At 37.7% G+C, this 19,388-nt stretch overlaps 3 protein-coding genes across 4 annotated transcripts; 1 reads left to right on the top strand and 2 right to left on the bottom strand.

Moving 5' to 3' along the window:
• Nucleotides 1–104: 104 nt before the first annotated feature.
• Nucleotides 105–2,588, bottom strand: hes6 (hes family bHLH transcription factor 6). Of its 2 annotated transcripts, none has more exons than XM_079819990.1 (4): nucleotides 1,731–2,588; nucleotides 1,560–1,646; nucleotides 1,388–1,469; nucleotides 105–1,277 (listed from the first exon to the last, which is right to left on the bottom strand). In XM_079819990.1, the coding sequence occupies exons 1-4, from the start codon at nucleotides 1,923–1,925 to the stop codon at nucleotides 853–855; spliced, it is 789 nt and encodes a 262-aa protein (XP_079676116.1). In that variant the 5' UTR covers nucleotides 1,926–2,588; the 3' UTR covers nucleotides 105–852. The 2 variants fall into 2 exon arrangements, with proteins under 2 accessions (XP_079676116.1, XP_079676117.1); XM_079819991.1 differs by having other exon boundaries at nucleotides 1,388–1,463.
• Nucleotides 2,589–4,557: 1,969 nt separating this feature from the next.
• On the top strand, nucleotides 4,558–17,246 carry itm2cb (integral membrane protein 2Cb). Its single transcript, XM_079819992.1, has 6 exons — nucleotides 4,558–5,194; nucleotides 8,647–8,787; nucleotides 8,960–9,148; nucleotides 9,826–9,936; nucleotides 10,431–10,581; nucleotides 16,067–17,246. The coding sequence occupies exons 1-6, from the start codon at nucleotides 5,099–5,101 to the stop codon at nucleotides 16,162–16,164; spliced, it is 786 nt and encodes a 261-aa protein (XP_079676118.1). The 5' UTR covers nucleotides 4,558–5,098; the 3' UTR covers nucleotides 16,165–17,246.
• lpar5a (lysophosphatidic acid receptor 5a) lies at nucleotides 14,748–19,177 on the bottom strand. The gene is made up of 2 exons (XM_079819987.1): nucleotides 18,168–19,177; nucleotides 14,748–16,595 (listed from the first exon to the last, which is right to left on the bottom strand). The coding sequence occupies exons 1-2, from the start codon at nucleotides 19,066–19,068 to the stop codon at nucleotides 16,408–16,410; spliced, it is 1,089 nt and encodes a 362-aa protein (XP_079676113.1). The 5' UTR covers nucleotides 19,069–19,177; the 3' UTR covers nucleotides 14,748–16,407.
• Nucleotides 19,178–19,388: the final 211 nt, after the last annotated feature.

The raw sequence follows: 19,388 nt of genomic DNA, 5'->3' as shown, positions 1-19,388 counted from the left end.
TGGTTATTTCATCAAAGCAACTGCAGCTGCCTGAAAACTCTTTAACATCTGCTCAAGAAAGCCTCAAATTCACTTTAGGCCTAAGAAATAACATGACACTCTTTACAGTACAATCAAAATGATTTTTTTAATGAAGGGTGAAGTCACAATCACATATAAAACACATTAATTGTCATTACATCTGACTTTTATTTATTTTAAATTCCTTTATCACAACGATTACATACACATTTAAATGTCAGAGATCTATATCTACAGCCACGACATTGAAATATTTACATCCTACCCTACACACTCTCAAAAATAAAGGTTTTCACAGTGATGCCATAGAAAAACCATTTTTGGGTTTCCCAAAGAACATTTCAGTGAAGTTCAAGAACCATTTTTTAGTGTGAAGAACATTTTAATAATCTAAAATATATATATAAAGAACCTCTTGTGCAATGGACGTTAAACGGTTCTTAATGGAACCATTAATGCCAATAAAGAACCTTTATTTTTTAGAGTGTAGGCTACAATAATTAGAGATGGGAAGATTTCCCTAGAAATATTATTTATCCTTACAGTGTTGTTTTAACTTAGCTTATACAAAAGAAAACAATTAAATACAAATACTTCTAACTGTGTGGAACTGGATTGAAATGCACATTGTTGCACCAAGAAGAGCTTACTGAGGGGTATCCACAGGTCGATGACAAATGACAAAAAAGCAACGTTGCAGCTGGCCCATTCCAGCTGTGGAACTGTCTATCACAAAGGTGCTCAATCCTGGACTAATGCAGGTTTTTAATAGCTCTAAACTAAAAAAAAATACACTCAAATGTTCATGAATCGACAGGGGTGCGCATCTGTCTACCACGGTCTCCAAACGGACTTGGAGGGGTACATGGTTGGCATGCTTGGCGCTTGATCCCTTGCCTCCACCGAGATGCGGCTGTGCTCCGTGTCCGTGTCATCCAGGTCAGAGCAAAGGTCATCGCTGGAGGTGGTTGAAGGGGACGGGGACAAGGCGCTGCTGACCGCGCTGCTGACGGCGTACGTCGCCTCGCCAGGCCAAGTGCCACCGTTGCAAGAGTCCGTCATGAGATCTGACAGGATGTCCTGAAAGCGATCCTCGTCGTTCAGAGGCATGCACTCCAGGAGGTGGTTGAGCAGGTCGGCGGCTATGGTCGCGTCGATTCCCGGACAGCTGGACACGAAGGTGTGCACCTCATGCATGCACTGGATGTAGCCCGCGGCGAATCGCTCGTTAGCTTCGCGGTTCACGCTGTCAGCCTCTGCGGAGGAGAAAAGCAGTATGACGTCACGACCCAAATAAGCTACAAGCGGCTCGGAATCATTTTAAATGCGGCCTGTGTGAAACTTGATCTTGAAACAGAGCTCTTACCCTTCGCTTTGTTTTGTAGAATACTTTCCACGCGCTTCACGGTCATTTCCAACACCTCGGCATTCTCCATTTTGACCTGCGCCTAAACAAAAATGATTGTTAAGACTCCCCCTGCACTGTATGTTGGCGGTGGATAGCTACAGATGCTTTAAGGAGTGATACTTGAACTTACATCCGGGTCGGCTAGCAGTAGCCTCAGCTCCTGTAAACTTTCATTAATGCGGGCGCGTCTCTTTTTCTCCACCAGCGGTTTCCTCGTCTGAAGAGGGAGAGAAATGCCTTTAAGTTGAGGGAAAACGTCGATAAACTTTGCCTTGTGCTATTAAAGAGACATGTTGCGTACCTTTCTGTCTTTTATTCCGTAATAATCCTCCTCGTGGCTGTTGCTGCGGGACGCAGGGGCCATATTGCTGCAGTAGAGACCGCTGAGAGGACGCCTGAATGGGGGGCAGATGGTCGGCGGGTTCAATTCGAGACAAAAGTCTGTGCTAACAAGCACTACATATGCTGTGCAAAGTGGGTGACTGAAGAGGGACATTTATGAAGTCTGATTTACATGTGAATGGACTGACTGGCAACCAATCAACAGCCGTGCCTTTGTCTGTGCACTGTAAACCAACCCACCCTGTGAACCTGTAGATGGACCAAAGGACAATTTACTGAATTAAATTAAGCTCAACTACTACCCCTAGATAGATAGATAGATAGATAGATAGATAGATAGATAGATAGATAGATAGATAGATAGATAGATAGATAGATAGATAGATAGATAGATAGATAGATAGATAGATAGATAGAAATCTAACAATTAAACTTAGGTTTTCAAGTTTAGATGGTTGAAACGTGATGCTATCTTTGAAATTACAGATGGAATTACACTTAAAGATAGATTTAAATTACATATAGGCTATAATTACTTTATATTTAGAATTAAATTAAAGATAGATAGATAGATAAATGAAGCAACTGCAAATATAATATTAGTAGTAAGTAATATAATTATGCATATCATAGTTCAGTAAATTGTGTCTGATTAAACGATTTATTCCTGTCAACTGAGAAAAAAGTGGTGAAACTTCAACAGCATATTATCGTTTTTCAACTAAATTTTCTACAAATAGACCCTTTTCACATTTCCGGGTTTCTCAGAGTGGAAGTCGTCATAGTTGGGTTAAATATTATAGCTGTGAATGAGAGAATACGTAAAAAAAAAAAAACAACATATTGTGCATTTGCTCAAATAGCAAAAGAAAAACACCACAATAGTGATTTCAGAACTTTCAAAAAGAGGGAAAAAATAGAGTGAGATTGATAACGGCTGTCAAAAAAGAGAAATATGTAAATTTTTACCATCACTCCCATAAACGCTGTATTAGAAAATACAAAGTATTAGTGTTATAAATGTATATATATATATATATATATATATATATATATATATATATATATATATATATATATATATATATATATATATATATATATATATATATATATATATATATATATATATATATTATTTTTTATTAATTTTTTTTAAAATTAAAATACAAAAAACGTTGTAGGATTTACGATATTGATGACCGTTAAAACATCACAGTCTGTGAAAAGAGTCTATTAAGTTCAAAGTAAAACGGCAATGATCTCACTGCAGTGTAACCATTTTATTTAGGCCTATTTATTTTCACACCAACAAACTAATAATTAAACCTAGAGGGTTGAAACTTAGGCTAATGCTATCTTGGAAATGACAGATAACTAAAGGGACATGGAATGAGAATTGAGAACTGACCTAAATGAGAAGAGGAAAGCAAATGGTACAAGTAATTCCCTGAAGCAACTTCATCTGTCTTAGTTGGCATATTTGTATTGGGTAGGCTACCTATCTAGCCTACTATCAACTGACTTCCTATTGTTTATCTGAACACTAGAACTTGCTAACAGGCCTAATCAAATAGCCTAAATGGTAAATACATCATCTAAATGGCTTTTTATGTATTACATAAAACTGAATGTGACAGCTTCAGGATCAAAACCAATTTGCTGAACAGAACAAAAGTGCGCCCTCTACTGGAATTCAGTTAATTTAATTCACGACGTCCTGCCAGCACCAGTGTGCGTATGTGGGACACCGTCAATGCGTCGCCTACTTGTTTATTATGAGGCCATCTATGAAGCTACACAATGCAAAGCATACTGTTGTGTTGAAATGTAACAGTCATGTAAGACTACTGAAAACTAAACTACATATATGTCAATATCATATTGACATAATATGATATATATTTACCCCATGCAGACAGCAAATCCCATTTATTTAGTGATTAAAAAATATCATTAGCTATATTTTATATTACATTTATATTTGACAGCATGCATACAGTTGTCTTAATTTGTAAATTCAGCGGATATTCTACAGAATCCCGTTTAATGCCACTAAATAAATCTTTTAAAATGATAACTACAAAGTGCTATGGTAAAACATGATATTCAAAATGATTCTCATTCATTGCTTGATAATACTTTTCATTTGCGCTGTTTGTAGATTATAATTTATAGATTATAACCTGCATCATAGCCATATTAAGCAGTGTCAAGTTATTTATTAACTTCCGGCAGTCTGATGCAAATCACAGCGCGTAGTAGAGCACCGTAAACGGCTAAAATAGAACCGGAATGGACATCCATTTGTGGAACTTTTTCACAATAAAAGTCCAAGACGTGACCAGGCGGGCTGGATCTTTTTTTTATTTTTTTATTATTTATTATTATTCCAGGTAGTGCTTTTCCTTTCATTTTAAATCTGTGTAAATTATCAAAAACATTTTTTTTTTACATTTCGTTGTTAAAACATGATTACATTCATGGTGAAATAATCTTTTTGCTATATAAATTATTCAAGGTTATTAATTTGCCAAATAAACGTGGTACATTAAGATTTCTCACTTTCTCTGTTAATTATGCACATTACAGAGGAAACTTATCTCTCAAAAATGTATCAACATAATATATAAGTATGCTACATTAATACATAATAATACAATACATCTTTAAACTGTACCAATAATATCATATTGAAGAGTTATATTTATTATTATTATTATTATTACATTTTTAAGCACAAATGGGTATTCTGTATAGCCTAATACAGAAAACTTGATATATGTGATCCCAGTAAAAATATTATGGGAATAAATGAAGAATGAAAATCTTAAAAGAAAGGAGGGATGTATAGATGGAAAAACTGTGATTTAACAGGTTGCAAGATAAAACCTTGAAGTTTTCTTGAATTAACACAACATATTCATGTGTATAATAATCTGGCTTTTTAACCAGTGTTTTTTGTAATAGACATTAGAAATAACCATTAACATAAACTGCCCCCCCCCCCCCCCCCCCAATGATTATGATTTATGGTTGCATTTAGAGTCAAATAAATAAAACAACATTTTGTCCCTTGTTGCATAATTCGGATCTAAAAGGGTTAATAGACGAGACCTGTTTTTTTTTTTATGTGGTTATTGTGAGTGATACTAATTTTAGAAAATAGACACCGATTGGTGGACTCTTAATTTGTAGTGTACCGGAAGCGAGGGAATCCTCTTTAAGTTCGCCCTCTGTCGAGCGTTTCATTCACAGCTCAGAACCGTCCTTGGTGGTTCAATCACTGGACGTCCTAACCGCAGAAAACCAGGAAGAAACGTCAAAATGGTGAAGATATCGTTTCAACAAGTTACTGTACAGAAGCCGGAAAAGGAGAACGATGACAAAGACAAAGAGGAAATTCATATGCCATACTCTCACGTGAGTTGTAGCTTCCCATTTAAATACACATTATTGTCTTTGTTTTGTGGTCTGCCGTGAAACCATCCTTTGTTTTGTCATGTTCCTCACAGCAAAACGCAATAAAAACTGCAGCAAACATTTATATTTATTTTAATTTATTTGTACCTATGCTTAAAGGAAAAAAAACAAAACATGTAATGTGTATAATTGTGCTTTGTTATTGCCTTTTATTATGACTTCATTATGTCTTTAATCCAATTAGACGATTCGTCGACTAAATTGTAATGGTGTATAATATACAATTATTAGTGTTGTTGTTAATGACAATAATAACACTAATTATTATGATCAAATTAATGCAATTATATAAAACATTTTTACTTTGTCAGGCTTGTGCATGTTTAAAGCAAGAATATGATGTAATGTAATTTACTGCACTTGATAGATGTGAGCCAGTATTGAGATGCACAGGAAAACCTGGAAAAAGGACAATGATGCTGAAAGCAGATTCCAGAATTTTCTGTCATTTATTCTATTAAAAGTATCAGATGTCTTATTTTTAACTGAACAGCTCTGAGTTTCATGAATATATTAATATAAAAGTATACATTATTAAACACTTTGACAGGCTCAGACATGCAGTTCTGCATTGGTTTACAGCTGATGGATGCGAGCCAGTATTGAGATGCACAACAGGGTGATATTACATCATCCTTCGCCGTGTGGCCGCCACTGCAGATTAGTGCCGAACAAATCGGCTTGAGCTACATTTGTGTGTGTGTTCTTCACTGTTTGTTCCCATGATCGTAGTTATTCAACTGCAAATCCTTTTATCACCACTCGACCTGAGCTGTAACAGTGCAGATGACCGCAGCCGTTTGTTTTTACGTGCCTGGAACACTCAGTACTCGCTCCAACCCGGATAGGCACACTCTTGATCCTGCAAGTAGGATCTTTGCTATCACAAAATGGATGCCTGACATCCTTTTCTTTTTAGTCCGAGGCTCATAGGAATATGACGCTTGCAGCAGATTTCACTGTTTTCTCATTTCTGAGACCGCATCAATTGCAGGCTGTTAATGTGCATCAAATCTTCGGGGTTGTAACTAAAAAGCTTCTACCCAAAATAAAGTGGCATTTATTAGAATTCAGTTCAGAGTAACCGAAATGTAAATGCATTAATAAACTGGGACATTTGTGGGCGAGGCAGAACGTTCTCTTCTTGAGGCTCTAGTGCGTCACATTTTCAGTTTGACCTCATGTGCCTGCATTAATTTTCTCTACTAGAGTGTAAATGACGTGGATTCATCTAATCTGATACTAGTGCTGTTATTTTCAGCCTGGTACCCACACACTGTCTCCTACCCGCTGCTACTGTGTGGCTTCCCTACGTAGAGAGGAACTCCTGTACAAATAAGGAGCGTGGAAGTACAGTACATCCCTAAAAATATCTCTCTGCCAGGCGGAGATAGTAGCTCTGTCAGCAGTCTGTTTGATTCACGATGATCCAGAGCTTGCGTGGGCCGATCCGAGCTGGTGTCCTCGGCACCATCGTCTCTGAGAGACTGGAGGCGGATGGATTGCTCACGCCACCTGACGTCTTGAGACGCTGCCGTGACTAATTTTTGTGGCGCAGTTGGGTGCTGAAAGTGAAGCCCTGCAAAAAATAGTTTCCTAACGTACTTTTGTCTAGCTTTTTCTTTACAAATATACGCCGTCTTCGAAGTTATTATGCACATATCAGTAGGCTCTCATTTCAATTAACATTCAGATTTTAGTTTTTCAATGAAAGCCCCATTGACTACCATAGTATTTTATTTTTTTTCCTACTGTGGTAGTCAATGGGGTCCGATATATGTTTGGGTACCAACATTTTTCAAAATATCTTCCTTTGTGTCCAGCAGAACAAAGAAATGTATACAGGTTTGTAACGATTTGAGAGTGAGTAAATCATGACACAATTTTTATTTTTGGGTGAACCTGTCTGAGATTGATAGTTATCAAAAAACAAAAGAGATGACTAATAAATCAAACACTTTTTTTTTTTTTTTGAAAAACTAAAATCTGAATGTTTATTTTACTGAAATCCTACTGATATGTAGCTTGGACCAGACTCCCGTACCTCTCGACTGACAAGCGTTTACTTCCTTGAAGGCGGGCCCTCTGTTGAAGTTTAAAACTATTAGATCTACCCAGAGCCACTCTGGATCTGCCATAACCAATCGCTAACGTTTGTCATCTCAAACTAGCGCTCGACATCAACGTCATCGTTCTCAGCCACTCCTTCTGTTCGCTGATTGGACCGGTTAAAATTTGACTGGAGAAAACCAGAGAATATACCGCAAACCCAGACGGAGGACTGAAGGAAAATGAAAATTGAGCAGAAGTATGTAGGAGGGCGGAGCCAGGCTAATTGATATGTCACTTGCATAATAATTTGGAACACCGCGTGTATTCTTAAAACAAGATTTGATCAAGATTTTTTTGTTGACTTCATATATTCTTCAGGGAAAAAAGTGTTTATGCTTAAAAAAAGGAATGCTCAATCGGGTCAGAAAAATAACCTTGTTTTGTTTTTCTTACCTAATTTTTTTTCTTTTAAGCATAAACCCATTTCATTTTGATACTTTTGAGTTCACCCAAAAATGAAAATTGTCATCAGTTACTCACCCACGTCATTCCAAAACCATAAGACTTGGGTTAATCTTTGAAACGCAAATTAAAAGTGTAAATTTTAATCCAAGCCTTGTGATCTCTTTAGATAATAAATAGATTTCATTTTCATATGATGCTATTTTGTTTTATTCTCATATAAACACAAATACTTCACATATCACATAAAAACATTTCTTTTTAGGAGAACTTATGACTTTTAACTATTCAATCTATTAGTATTTTATCCTTCTTAAATGATCTTAACTGTAGCACTTTGAGATTTGTTCCAAATGTAAAGTGCAGTACAAATAAAATGTATTATTATTATCTTGTCAGTTTGGGTTACCTGGACTTTCAATGGAGGGACGGTTTTATTAAAAATATCTTCATTTGTGTTTCGTAGATTAAACAAAGTCTTATGGGCTTGAACGACATGATGGTTGCAGCCAAAAAAGGCACAACTGTACACTTTTTGGTGGACCGTCCCTTCTATTATCTTAATAATTTTGCATCTCTAGTAAATGTATCATGACATAAGAATGTTTAGATAGTTATTAGGTAAAAATACTGAGTAAGAAAATCATCTTTTGCAGAGTGATTTGTGGCAGCATGCACGTACAGATTTTGTATATTAAAAAAAAGTTATAGATACGATATGATGAGAAGCCTTATCAGTGCCTGTAATTTTAAAAGGAAACATTCAGTTATCATGCATGGTATATTTGACTTGTTTTGTGAAATGCATACCAGTCCAGACCCAAAAAGCCTATGAAAAGCATCCCAAGTGCTAATTGAAGTTGTTTTGTGTTTTCCAGAAGGATGAGTTGGTGCTTCCGGTAAGATCCAAGAAGTCTCCCTTTAGTGGCCTTTGGTGCGTCGTGCTCGGCCTTGTGATCTTCCTGTCAGGCTTGATCATGGCGTCTGTATGCCTGTACCGATACTACTTCAGCCCTCAGGTGAGAGACGTCATTGGATCTGTTTATCATCTTTTATTCACGAACGAGCCTATTAAAGTTCATTGCCATAGCGATCACCATAGCAACACCTTGCTAGATCTTTTACTCCGTCTTCAGTTCTCTAAACTAGTTCAAGTTCCCTCTATTAAACCTCTCCGCTTTCTTTCCCCAGATCCCAGAGGACAGCTTGTTTCACTGTCGGGTGATGTACGAGGACCCCCTGTTCGCCCCGTTACTCGGACGGCAGGAGATCGAGGAAAACGTGGGCATCTACCTGGATGATAACTACGAGCAGATCAGCGTGCCTGTGCCCGACTTTGGAAGCAGTGACCCGGCTGACATCATTCACGACTTTCACAGGGTGAGGATCTTTCTGAGAAGCGCTTGAAGTGAAGTTCTGCCCATTTAGCTCTGGTACAGTTTCTTCGAGTTCTTTGGCTGTACAAAAGACGACGTTAGTCATCGCTGCTCCCCCAGATGGACTGTGAACCATCTCTAAGGAAACCTTTTGTCTGCTGAAATCATTGTTTAATATGCAGTGCAATGTGCCAGGCACAGAAGTACACGCAAATGTTTCTGTGAACGCCACGTTCCCAAGTTCCCCTGCAGCTATAAGACTCTATGAGACTGTCAGTCTGGTAGAAAGCAGAACATTTTGTTCTCCCGTATGGGTTTAATTGATCAAATACTCAGTAAAAACATTAATATTGTGAAAAATTATTACTATTCAAAATAGCTAATGAATATATTTTCAAATGAAATTCTGTAACAGTCTTCAGTGTCACATGATCCTTCAGAAATCATTCTAATATGCACATTTGCTGCTCAAGAAACAGTACATGTTGTTATCATGTTGAAAACAGTTAGTATTTTTGTGGAAATGCAAATCTTATTGACATCATGAATATCTATATGGTCACTTTTGATCATTTTAATGTGTCCTTGCTGAGTAAGTGTATTAAACTTAAACATAAATGTCTAAAATAATTTAGCGAGTTCTAGAGTCGTTTTTAACGGAGGTGTTTCTCATTAACACAGGGACTCACAGCTTACTACGACATTGCGTTGGATAAGTGCTACGTCATCGAGCTCAACACGACAATCGTCATGCCGCCCAGGAGCCTGTGGGAGCTGCTTGCCAATGTCAAGGTAACAGATTGCATAAAGTTTTATGTAACTCTTGCACAAATGGTCTCCGTTCGTGAGTCACACATTGGATGTGCAGCATTTATAAGTGAAATATAAAATATGAAATGGTAAAAATGTACCTTCAGAAAATAATTGTTAAAATGTATATATTTTGAATCCACAAGGACGGATCCCATGGTCATGGAAAACCTGGAAAACTCTGGGATTCTTTTTAAAATAATGATAAATGCATGGACGTGTCTATATATAAATAGACATTTCATATATTTAAATCTTATTTTCTTTTTTCTTGTAGAATTGATTTATTTAATCCAAAAAGTTGAAGGAAAATAATCATGGAATTTCATTTTTCAAAATGTGCGCAACCCTTAAATAGAACTTGTCGCTTCCCTTGCAGAGGCGACACAGATTTCTAATGTTGGATTCGTCATGGCCAATGTGTCAATGTTGGTGGAATCCCATGTGACCGTTTGTATGCATTTGTGTTTCTGCAGCGGGGGATGTATTTGCCCCAGACCTACATCATTCAGGAAGAGATGGTGGTGACGGGACGCGTTAGGAACATGCGTCAGCTGGGACCCTTCATCCACCGGCTCTGTTACGGAAAAGAGACTTACAGGCTGAGACGCCGTAGTAGCCAAAGACGTGAGTTTCATGACTGCTTTATTTATTATTGGTGTTTGCCAAGTCAAACATCACTGCAATTATTAGGGGCCAAGCACCGAAGGTGCAGGCACCTATTGTAATCGTTAGATTTCTTATTATTATTATTCCGCCATGAAGTCTATGGCAGCCCATAGAACCGCTTGCGGAAAAGTTGTGAAATTTGGCACACAGATAGAGGACAGTCCCAGCATTAACCACACCAATTTTGGAATCTCTAAAACAATCCCTCTAGCGCCACCACCTGTCCAAAATTTGACTCATATTTGTGCTAATAACTTTTGAACCATAAGGGCTAGAAACAAAATTATTTTTTCCTCTGATTCCTTGGCTCAAGCCAATTCGATTGCACCCTATGACGTCATTTTCCGTCATAATAATTTTCCCGCCATTTTTATTTAACCGAATAACCTACTTTTGCGAACTCCTCCTAGGCCGTTGCTCCAATTTGCACGAAAATTGAACCAAATCATCTTCAGACTATGCTGACCAAACCGTATTAGACTCGAGATGATTAGTCAAATTCTTATTGAATAACGCTCGAACGAAATCGACAAAGTGCCCACAAAAATGAAAGTCAGGCCCTATCTCCGCAACGCTTTAGCATATTCTAACCAAACTTGGTGTGTGTTATGCCAGCCATGACCTGAGGCTGCCTGCAGCGTTTCGGCGCAGTGCCACCTAGTGGTCCAGAGATACAAAAATTTGATATTTTTGATTATAACTTAAGAACGCTTTAGCCAAATATCACAAAACTGGTCTTTTTAGAGTCGGGGCATCACGCCGAGCCATGCCATACCCAATTTTCCCATATCAACCATTTTGGGTGTCGGCCATTTTGAATTTTGTCACAAAGTGCTATGTTTTACAAACGCATTGGCGTATCGTTACGAAACTCGGTGTGTGTCTTTGTCACCAAGCCCTGAAAGTACACAAAAAGTTTCAAGGCAGCGCCACCTTGTGGACAAAAGTTATAGTGAATTTTCCAATAATGCTATTAACTTTTGATTAAATTTGACTATTGTCATAAAAATGGTTTTCCTATATTCCTTGGGTCATGCCAAAAACATAGATTCCAATTTTGCCATATTTGGCCAAACATTCTGTTCGCCATTTTGATTTCCTTCAGAAACCTACTTTTTCGAACTCCTCCTAGACTATTTGCCTGATTTTCACCAAAATCGAATCGTAACATCTTCAGACTATTACAGCAAAAAGTTATTAATTTCGTGTCAACAGACAAAACCGTTTTCGTATACTGCAGCGACAAAGTTGAGCCATGATGCCAAAATGACTCTTGAGGCTGTATCTCTGCAATGCTTTGATATAATGACACCAAACTTTGCCGTTGTCATCGTCATCTCACTCTGACCACACCACATCAATTTCGTTACTGCGCCACCTATTGGTCAAAAGTGACAAACCATTAAATCATATTATTAGTGACTGTATATATGATTTTTCAGCCATTAATGCCTAAAATCATCTTCAAATGCCTTTAATTGCTCATTGTTGCAGTTGGTCTCACCCTCCCAGCCGTGTTGGCATGTTATATTGGCTTATTTGCGCTTGGCCCCGTTAATGGCTGCTCGCAGCTATATTTATCATTATTACCATTGCTTATACTTTGGGTTAGTGATTTGAGCAAACCCTTAACACTAAGTATTAAACTATGGTGTTTAACTGGCAGTATTGCACACATATTTAGCAATAATTAACATAATTGAAAATTCCTTATGCTCATCAAGGCTGAAAACCACAATATATTTTTGGGGGATTCTTTGAATAGAAAGTTCAATGAACAGCATTTATTTCAAATGGAAATCTTTTGTAACACTATAAATGTCTTTACTATATATATATATATATATATATATATATATATATAATGTGTATGTATGTATATGTGTATCAGTTTCCACAAAAATATTAAGCAGTACACCTGTTTTTAACATTGATAATAATAAGAAATGTTTTTTGAGCAGCAAATCAGCATATTAGAACGGTGATCCACAAATTCAGCTTTGCATTAGAGGAATAAATTGCTTTTTAAAATATATTCAGATGCATTAGAGGAATAAATAGCTTTTTAAAATATATTCAGATAGAAAATAATGTCAAATTGTAATTATTTCAGTTTTTCTATATTTTCGGTCTATTAAATGTAACTTTGTTGAGCAGAAGAGCAAAAAAAGATGTTAATGACTTAAGTAAAAACATCAGATTTTTGCCAAATAGAGAGTGAAAAAAGTAATCCACAAGGCTTGCTTTAATTAAAGTCTTGCTTTTTTTTTCATTGCATGCATACGTTTCATACATTATTTGTAATTGGCACCTGCACACGCAACTGCGCACACACACACGCGCACGCAGCTGCTCATTTTGTTCCTGTTTTTTTTTTTTTTTTCTGTATGCCCAGTTATCTTGCGAAATCAACCACATTAACTGTTGCTGATAGTAACAGCAACATCTTCTTTTTGTGATTCAGAGTACTTTGGCCTAATAGGAAGCATTGCATTCAGACAGATATGGGCATGTGCTGTGTTCTTTTCAGTCTGGTGCGTGTGGCAAGCTGACACTGATCTTCATCCTGATTAATGCGTGTGAATGTGGGTGTGTGAGCGTGACTCATGTTTGTATAGTACACAGAACGTCTTAGGAAACCACACAGAGGGGGATGTGATGCACGTCAGGCACTGATGCATTGTGGGAGTTGTCGTTTGCATCAAAGCGGCATCTCTCTCGTGTGATGCAGAGGCTGAGGTGTGGGTAGTGATGCGACGTGGGAGCTGTAGTTTGGCTCCATAAGGACTTCCTCTCACTCATCTATACGCAGATGGTGTCTGGCAAGCCACAGGAAATAGAAATGCGGTGCCTTGCAACATTAGTGCCACACCAAGAATGACAACTGAGTTTGCACTCTCAAAATAAGCATTTTTCACAGACATTTCACAATTATTCGTGTCGCAAATGACCAGCCCTTAAAGAAAACCATTTGTGATTTTGAAGCAACAAAAAAATGTTTTGTCTTTTAATGTTTTTAATATTGTTTTTTCTTTTTTAAATATGATTTTAATAGTCTAAAGTGGCAGAATCATCTAACATTAGGTGGGTTGCTGTTGGGTGACATTTATCTGCAGAAACTACTACAACCTTTTCTTTCTAGAAGTCCCATTTGCATTGAAACTAATTGCATTTAGTGGATCTCTCTGCAGGATTGTGGGTAGTCTAGGAATTCTTTGGGAGTAGTTAGTAGTGGTTACTATTGTTTGACAAGTCATGGAAGCCTGTTTTGAATTGTTTATAAATTTTTCCATATGGAAAAAAAACAACAACTCAAAAGTTTGCACTATAAACTAGTGGTGGCTGGTGCTAAAACAATTTAGGGGGCGCAAACTAACTGAATTATTAGTGCAGGTCTGAATGTATTGTTAAATAACCATTTTCTACTATTTTTTATTTAATTTTTTTGTTAAATCTGTATTTCATTTAAAAAGATTTCACATCTTGACCAATATTGTCCTACAAACAATGTTCATATTGAAGGCTATGGAAAACAAACATGGACTGCACGGTTACATTCGCCATCTATGCTATGTATTAAAAAAAGGGGTCAAGTCACATTACGTGCTAACATTGTAACATTACAATTTAACAAACAAAAGAATGCTTTTCAAAGCAGAAGTTAAATTCACTGAACTAAAAATGAAAACAAAAGCACAGACTAATTATGCTGTTTTGATTACCCTACAATAGTCACATTACAGTTTCTGCTATCATAAAAATACACTTGTAGGTTGGGCTCCGTCTGTTTGCTGCGCATGCGCACTGTGCTCGTTCACAGAAGTTTGTACTTGCAGAAGGATCGCCCCTCTCGCCCTAATGAAGAAATCGCCCCTGCTGTAAACCCGAATAAGTTGGCGCAACTCAAATTTGTGGTAATCTGTTGCATCAAATTTAAGTTAAGAAATGTAACGTTTAAGTAAGCAGAACTTGCACATTTTTATTTTGTGCTTGTGCATTTTAATTTGCTCAACTTGAGATATTTAAGTACATTTAACGTTGAATTATCATGTCAACTTAAATATTTTTAGTAGCGGATACTTGTCTAGCTTTTAACTAGCTACTTCAATTAATGCTACCTTGCTAATTGGTAACACAATGTTTTAATGGCAATATAAAACATTAAACGTATAACAGTTCGTTCCACTCGTCACCATGATGGTAACCCTAGAAAAAAACACAACAGAAACTCTACTAAAATTGCATAAAACATTAAATGCTACTAAATATCCCCCTTAACATTGATCTTGCACAAAACATAACACTTTTTTTAATTTACTCTCACTTTTGCGTGTCATGGCAAAACATGCTGGGAAATCACAGAAAGTTTGTCTAGATTTACAAAAAACAACTTAACCATGAAACAAAAGTTCTAAATACTCATAAAAGTTAATTTGATTGAACTCCATTTGTTTAATTTGAGTTGAGTTTGCTCTACTCAAACCAAACAAATTCATTTTGGGCATTAGGGGGACCCACTTTATATTAGGTGGCCTTAACTACTATGTACTAACATTTTAATAAATAATTTGATACAATGCATTTATTGTGTACATGTTTTTACATTGTACTTTACTTGCATTTAAAAAAATACCTGCATGTAATTTACGTCTGTAATTTCTGTAGTTACATTTGTAATTACACAGTTGACACTTCCCTTACACCTAAACGTACCCATACCACCACACCTGTCCCTAACCCTACCTGTATCCCACCTCAATATCAGCAAAGGTGTTTTGCAATACAATTTGAACACAGTAAGTACATTGTACTTATTTTTTGATGTAAGTACATGGTACTTAAGGCCACCTAATATAAAGTGGGGCCCATTAGGGTTCACAGTGTGGGGTCATTAAAGTTTTTTTTTTTTATATATATATATATATATATATATCTCAGCAAAGATTCATTACAATGATGAAAAGTGACAGTAAAGTCATTGACATTTTGAACTGTTAAACATCAAAGAATCCCTGAAACAAACAGAGTACTGTTTTCAACATTGATAATAAGAAATGCTAATCAGCATTGTAGAATGATTTCTGAAGGATCATGTGACACTGAAGACTGGAGTAATGATGCTGAAAATTCAGCTTTACCATCACAGGAGTAAAGTACATTTTCAAATGAATTAAAAAAGAAAGCAGTTATTTTAAATTGTAATATTTCACAATATTACTGTATTTACTGTATTTTGTCTTATCAAACAAATGCAGCTTTGGTGAGAATAAGAGACTTCTTTCAAAATAACATTAAAATAAGACCCAAACTTTTCAATGGTAATGTAAAATACTTCCCAAACTGGGCAGCACAAAAACCCGTCCTAACACATTGTTCACACACCACATGCGAGTCCTATAAGAAGGCGTCTGTTTAATCCAACTCGAATCTGCTTCTTCCTCAGACATCGATAAGCGAGAGACCAGGAACTGCCACAGCATCCGGCACTTCGAGAACACGTTTGTCGTTGAGACGATGATTTGCGACCGACTCCTGCTGTAGTTTCCCCTCCTTTCTTCTCAACTCTACTGAGCAAAACCCAAAAGCGACCCTTCCCCATCTGTCCAGCTTAACAGCACTTTATCAGCGTGATAAACCTGTACATGATGTTACATAATGCCATCTTTATGTATTTGTTGGTTCTTTTTTTGTTTTCAAGGATAAGCTGTAATTTACTTTTTTCACCCAAGTATGTTGTTTTGATTGGCATTGTCTGGAGTTTGTCGTTTTATTTCACTCTCAGGTTTATGTTTTTTTTTTCATTGGGGAAGTTTCCTCAAATATAACTGTGAGATTACTCTCAGACGTTATCTGTAGTCTGGCATGCACTGACGAATGATTTGCGTTGTTCTCTTGTAAAGCCTCAGTCTGTGTAAACTGAAGGCTGTTCCTGTGGTTTGTTTCATTGGTCCAAACATGTCGTTCATTTCCTCCTGCATTATAGAAGAAATCCAGTATTAGAAAATCGTCTTCAATGCCAAAAGATGTATACCTCATATTTTAGAAATGTATGACTTTAAGCCTGTAATTTAAGTCATAGCGTGGGTTTTTTTGAACGTGATCTAAGCAATATTAGTTTTCTTATCTTGGATTTCCTGACTTGACATCCATTTCTTTGTATTAATGTTTATTTAACTGAGCGGTTTATCATGTTCAAATACCGTGTGTTGCTCTTTAATACGTGTGAATAAAGTTTGTAGAAAAATGTGAAAAAACTAGCCACCGGATGTTGGTTTGAAATGTTTCTTTATCTCTAAACGGAGTGCGTCCATACCGATCAGAATGGGCTGTTTCATATTGTTTCGACTGAAATTAAAGGTGAATCTTCTTAGGCACAGGTGTGCAAAAATGTATTCCTTTTATGTAAGATTCACCTATGATCCTTAGACATTGTCTGAGGTGGACTCGTTTCATAATGCTTGCACTTTTTCTAATCGTACCATTTATATGTATTTTGTTCCTCTTCCACATACTGGTGTAGCAAGTTTTGTCTGAGGCGCTTGATTCGATGCACTCTATTCTGCTGCTCTCGCTTTGTAAATAATAATCGCTTGTAAAATCCATCAATAAACTGTTGAAACCCTACTCGCGTTCTGTCCATCTTTACAGCTACCTGAAGCGACTGTGTGCAAGAGACCTTTCAGTGCACTTGCCCCACAAGCCACAGAAATAAAGAGCCCTCATGTGAAACAACAGGAGAGGGTGTGCCGTTCAACACTGTTGTTGACTCAAAAATTTAACTTTCACTTCCTTTTGCCAGCCTGCGAGTTTCATGCAACCATGTGAACTGTTTCTCACACATTCACTCGTGCATCTCAGTAGAAGTCCGATCAAAAAGCGAGTCACCATTATATTGATGCCATCATCTGAGAAGATATCAAAGTCGTGGATTAAGCTTGCAGAAGTATGTTTGGTTTATTTCTGCTAACATAATGCATGACAAGTAAAAAGTACACCTCAATGACACAAAAACACAATTATGAAAAGTCTCAAATGATAATGCTGGTAGAAATGACAGCTAATGCGGTACAAAAGGAAGCAAAATATGAACAGAGGGGTCAAAAAGTCTAGCTACAACCTTTGGCTCTCAGTGATAAGCAATTATACAGCTTTGTGGATTTGCTACATGTTTCCCGAAAACACATTAAAGTATTCATGTCAAATTGGTAGGTACTGATTTCTGTAAAAGTACCACCTCAGCTCAACGTTCGTCATTTTCTTCCCTTTTCTTCTCTTTTCACCCGCCGAGCTTAAGGGCGCCAGAGCGAACAAATCAGATTTGCAACTTTTTCCACGCGATACACATGAGCGGAGATGTGCAACATTGTCTTGCGTGAGTCAGCTCTTGGTTTTAGGCTCTGGTTTTTTTGCATAATCATTTCCTCTTGTTTACCCCAACAACACATGTTATTGTGATAATTTGTTGCTTCACTGTCCTGTCCAACTCATACTCTGGACCAGGCCGAGACCGACGCTTTTTGACGAAGAATCGCATCTGCTCCTACCTTTTAATCTCTTTGAGCTGAAGTAGTAGATCAGGGGGTCCAGACAGCTGTTCGTGCTGGCCATGCACATGGTAACAGTTTGCAGGTTAAAGTAAAATTCGAAAGATTTATCTCCCGGCAAGATTTCCAATTTGCTCAGGCCAAATAGGATGAAAGCACTGTGAAAGGGGATAAAACAAATGGCATAGATGAGCAAGTTGGACAGAAAGAGATTCACAATCTTGCTTTTGCTCAGCTCGGTGTTGCTCGAGGAAGCCGCCATGCTGTAGCCTCTCAACTGCCGCACGACTGCCACCGTACAGCCCATAATGATGCCGAAAGGTACTACGATACCAAAGAAAGTGGTACAGCAGAGGATGATGAAGCCTTTTTTCCATTCATCACTTGTGTAATTCTCAAAACAACGCATAACGTTACACTTGACGTCCTTATTTTCGGGGTGGTTTAGGGCAGTTGGCACTGCCAATCCAGCGATGAGCATCCACACGGTCACGCACAGCGCCCAGGCCACAGGAGCCGTCCGGACCGACCGAGATCTTATGGGATACACCACGGCCAGCATCCGGTCCACGCTGATGAGCGTGATGAACAAAGAGCTTGAATAGATGTTGACGGCAAAGAGTGTCCCTGGAATCATGCACAGAGCATTTCCCAGCGTCCATCGACCTGTGGCAAAGTAGAGGATCCGAAAGGGCAGGGAGAGCGTGAAAAGAAGGTCCGATAAGGCCAGGTTGGCCATGTAGATCACTGGAACGGATTTCTTCAAGCCATTTCGACATAGCAGTATCCAAAGAGACACGGAGTTCAGAGGGAAACCGAGCAGCAGCACAATGCTGTAGGTGGAGGTGAAAAGTGGATACCTAAAATGTGTCATATTACAGTCTGTGTCGTTGTGTGGCATTTTCCAAAGAGACGCGCGGATTTAAGAGAAGTGCTGTGCCGAAGTGTGCAACGACTCTGTAACGATTTTTTTCCTGTGTGGTACCTTTTTTTAAGTTCCACTTGGTAGCAACAGGAAACTGTGGGAGGCGTTAGCATGTTAGCATGCAAAAATTGAGAAGGAGTCAACTGTTTTGGGTGTGTGTTGGGGGGTGTTGAAGATGTTCTGATGCATGTTGAAAATTAGGTTGTGTCGGATGCTAACTTTAAAGATTGCTCTTTTTTACTACAGCCCGGTGGGGAAAAACACATTTTAGACACAGAGATTAACATTCAGCATGT

This window comes from Gobio gobio (genome assembly GCF_949357685.1).
Source record: "Gobio gobio genome assembly, chromosome: 6".
Classification (NCBI taxonomy): Eukaryota; Metazoa; Chordata; class Actinopteri; order Cypriniformes; family Gobionidae; genus Gobio; species Gobio gobio.
The sequence above is the reverse complement of the archived record's forward strand: the minus strand, read 5'-3'. Positions and strand labels throughout refer to the sequence as shown.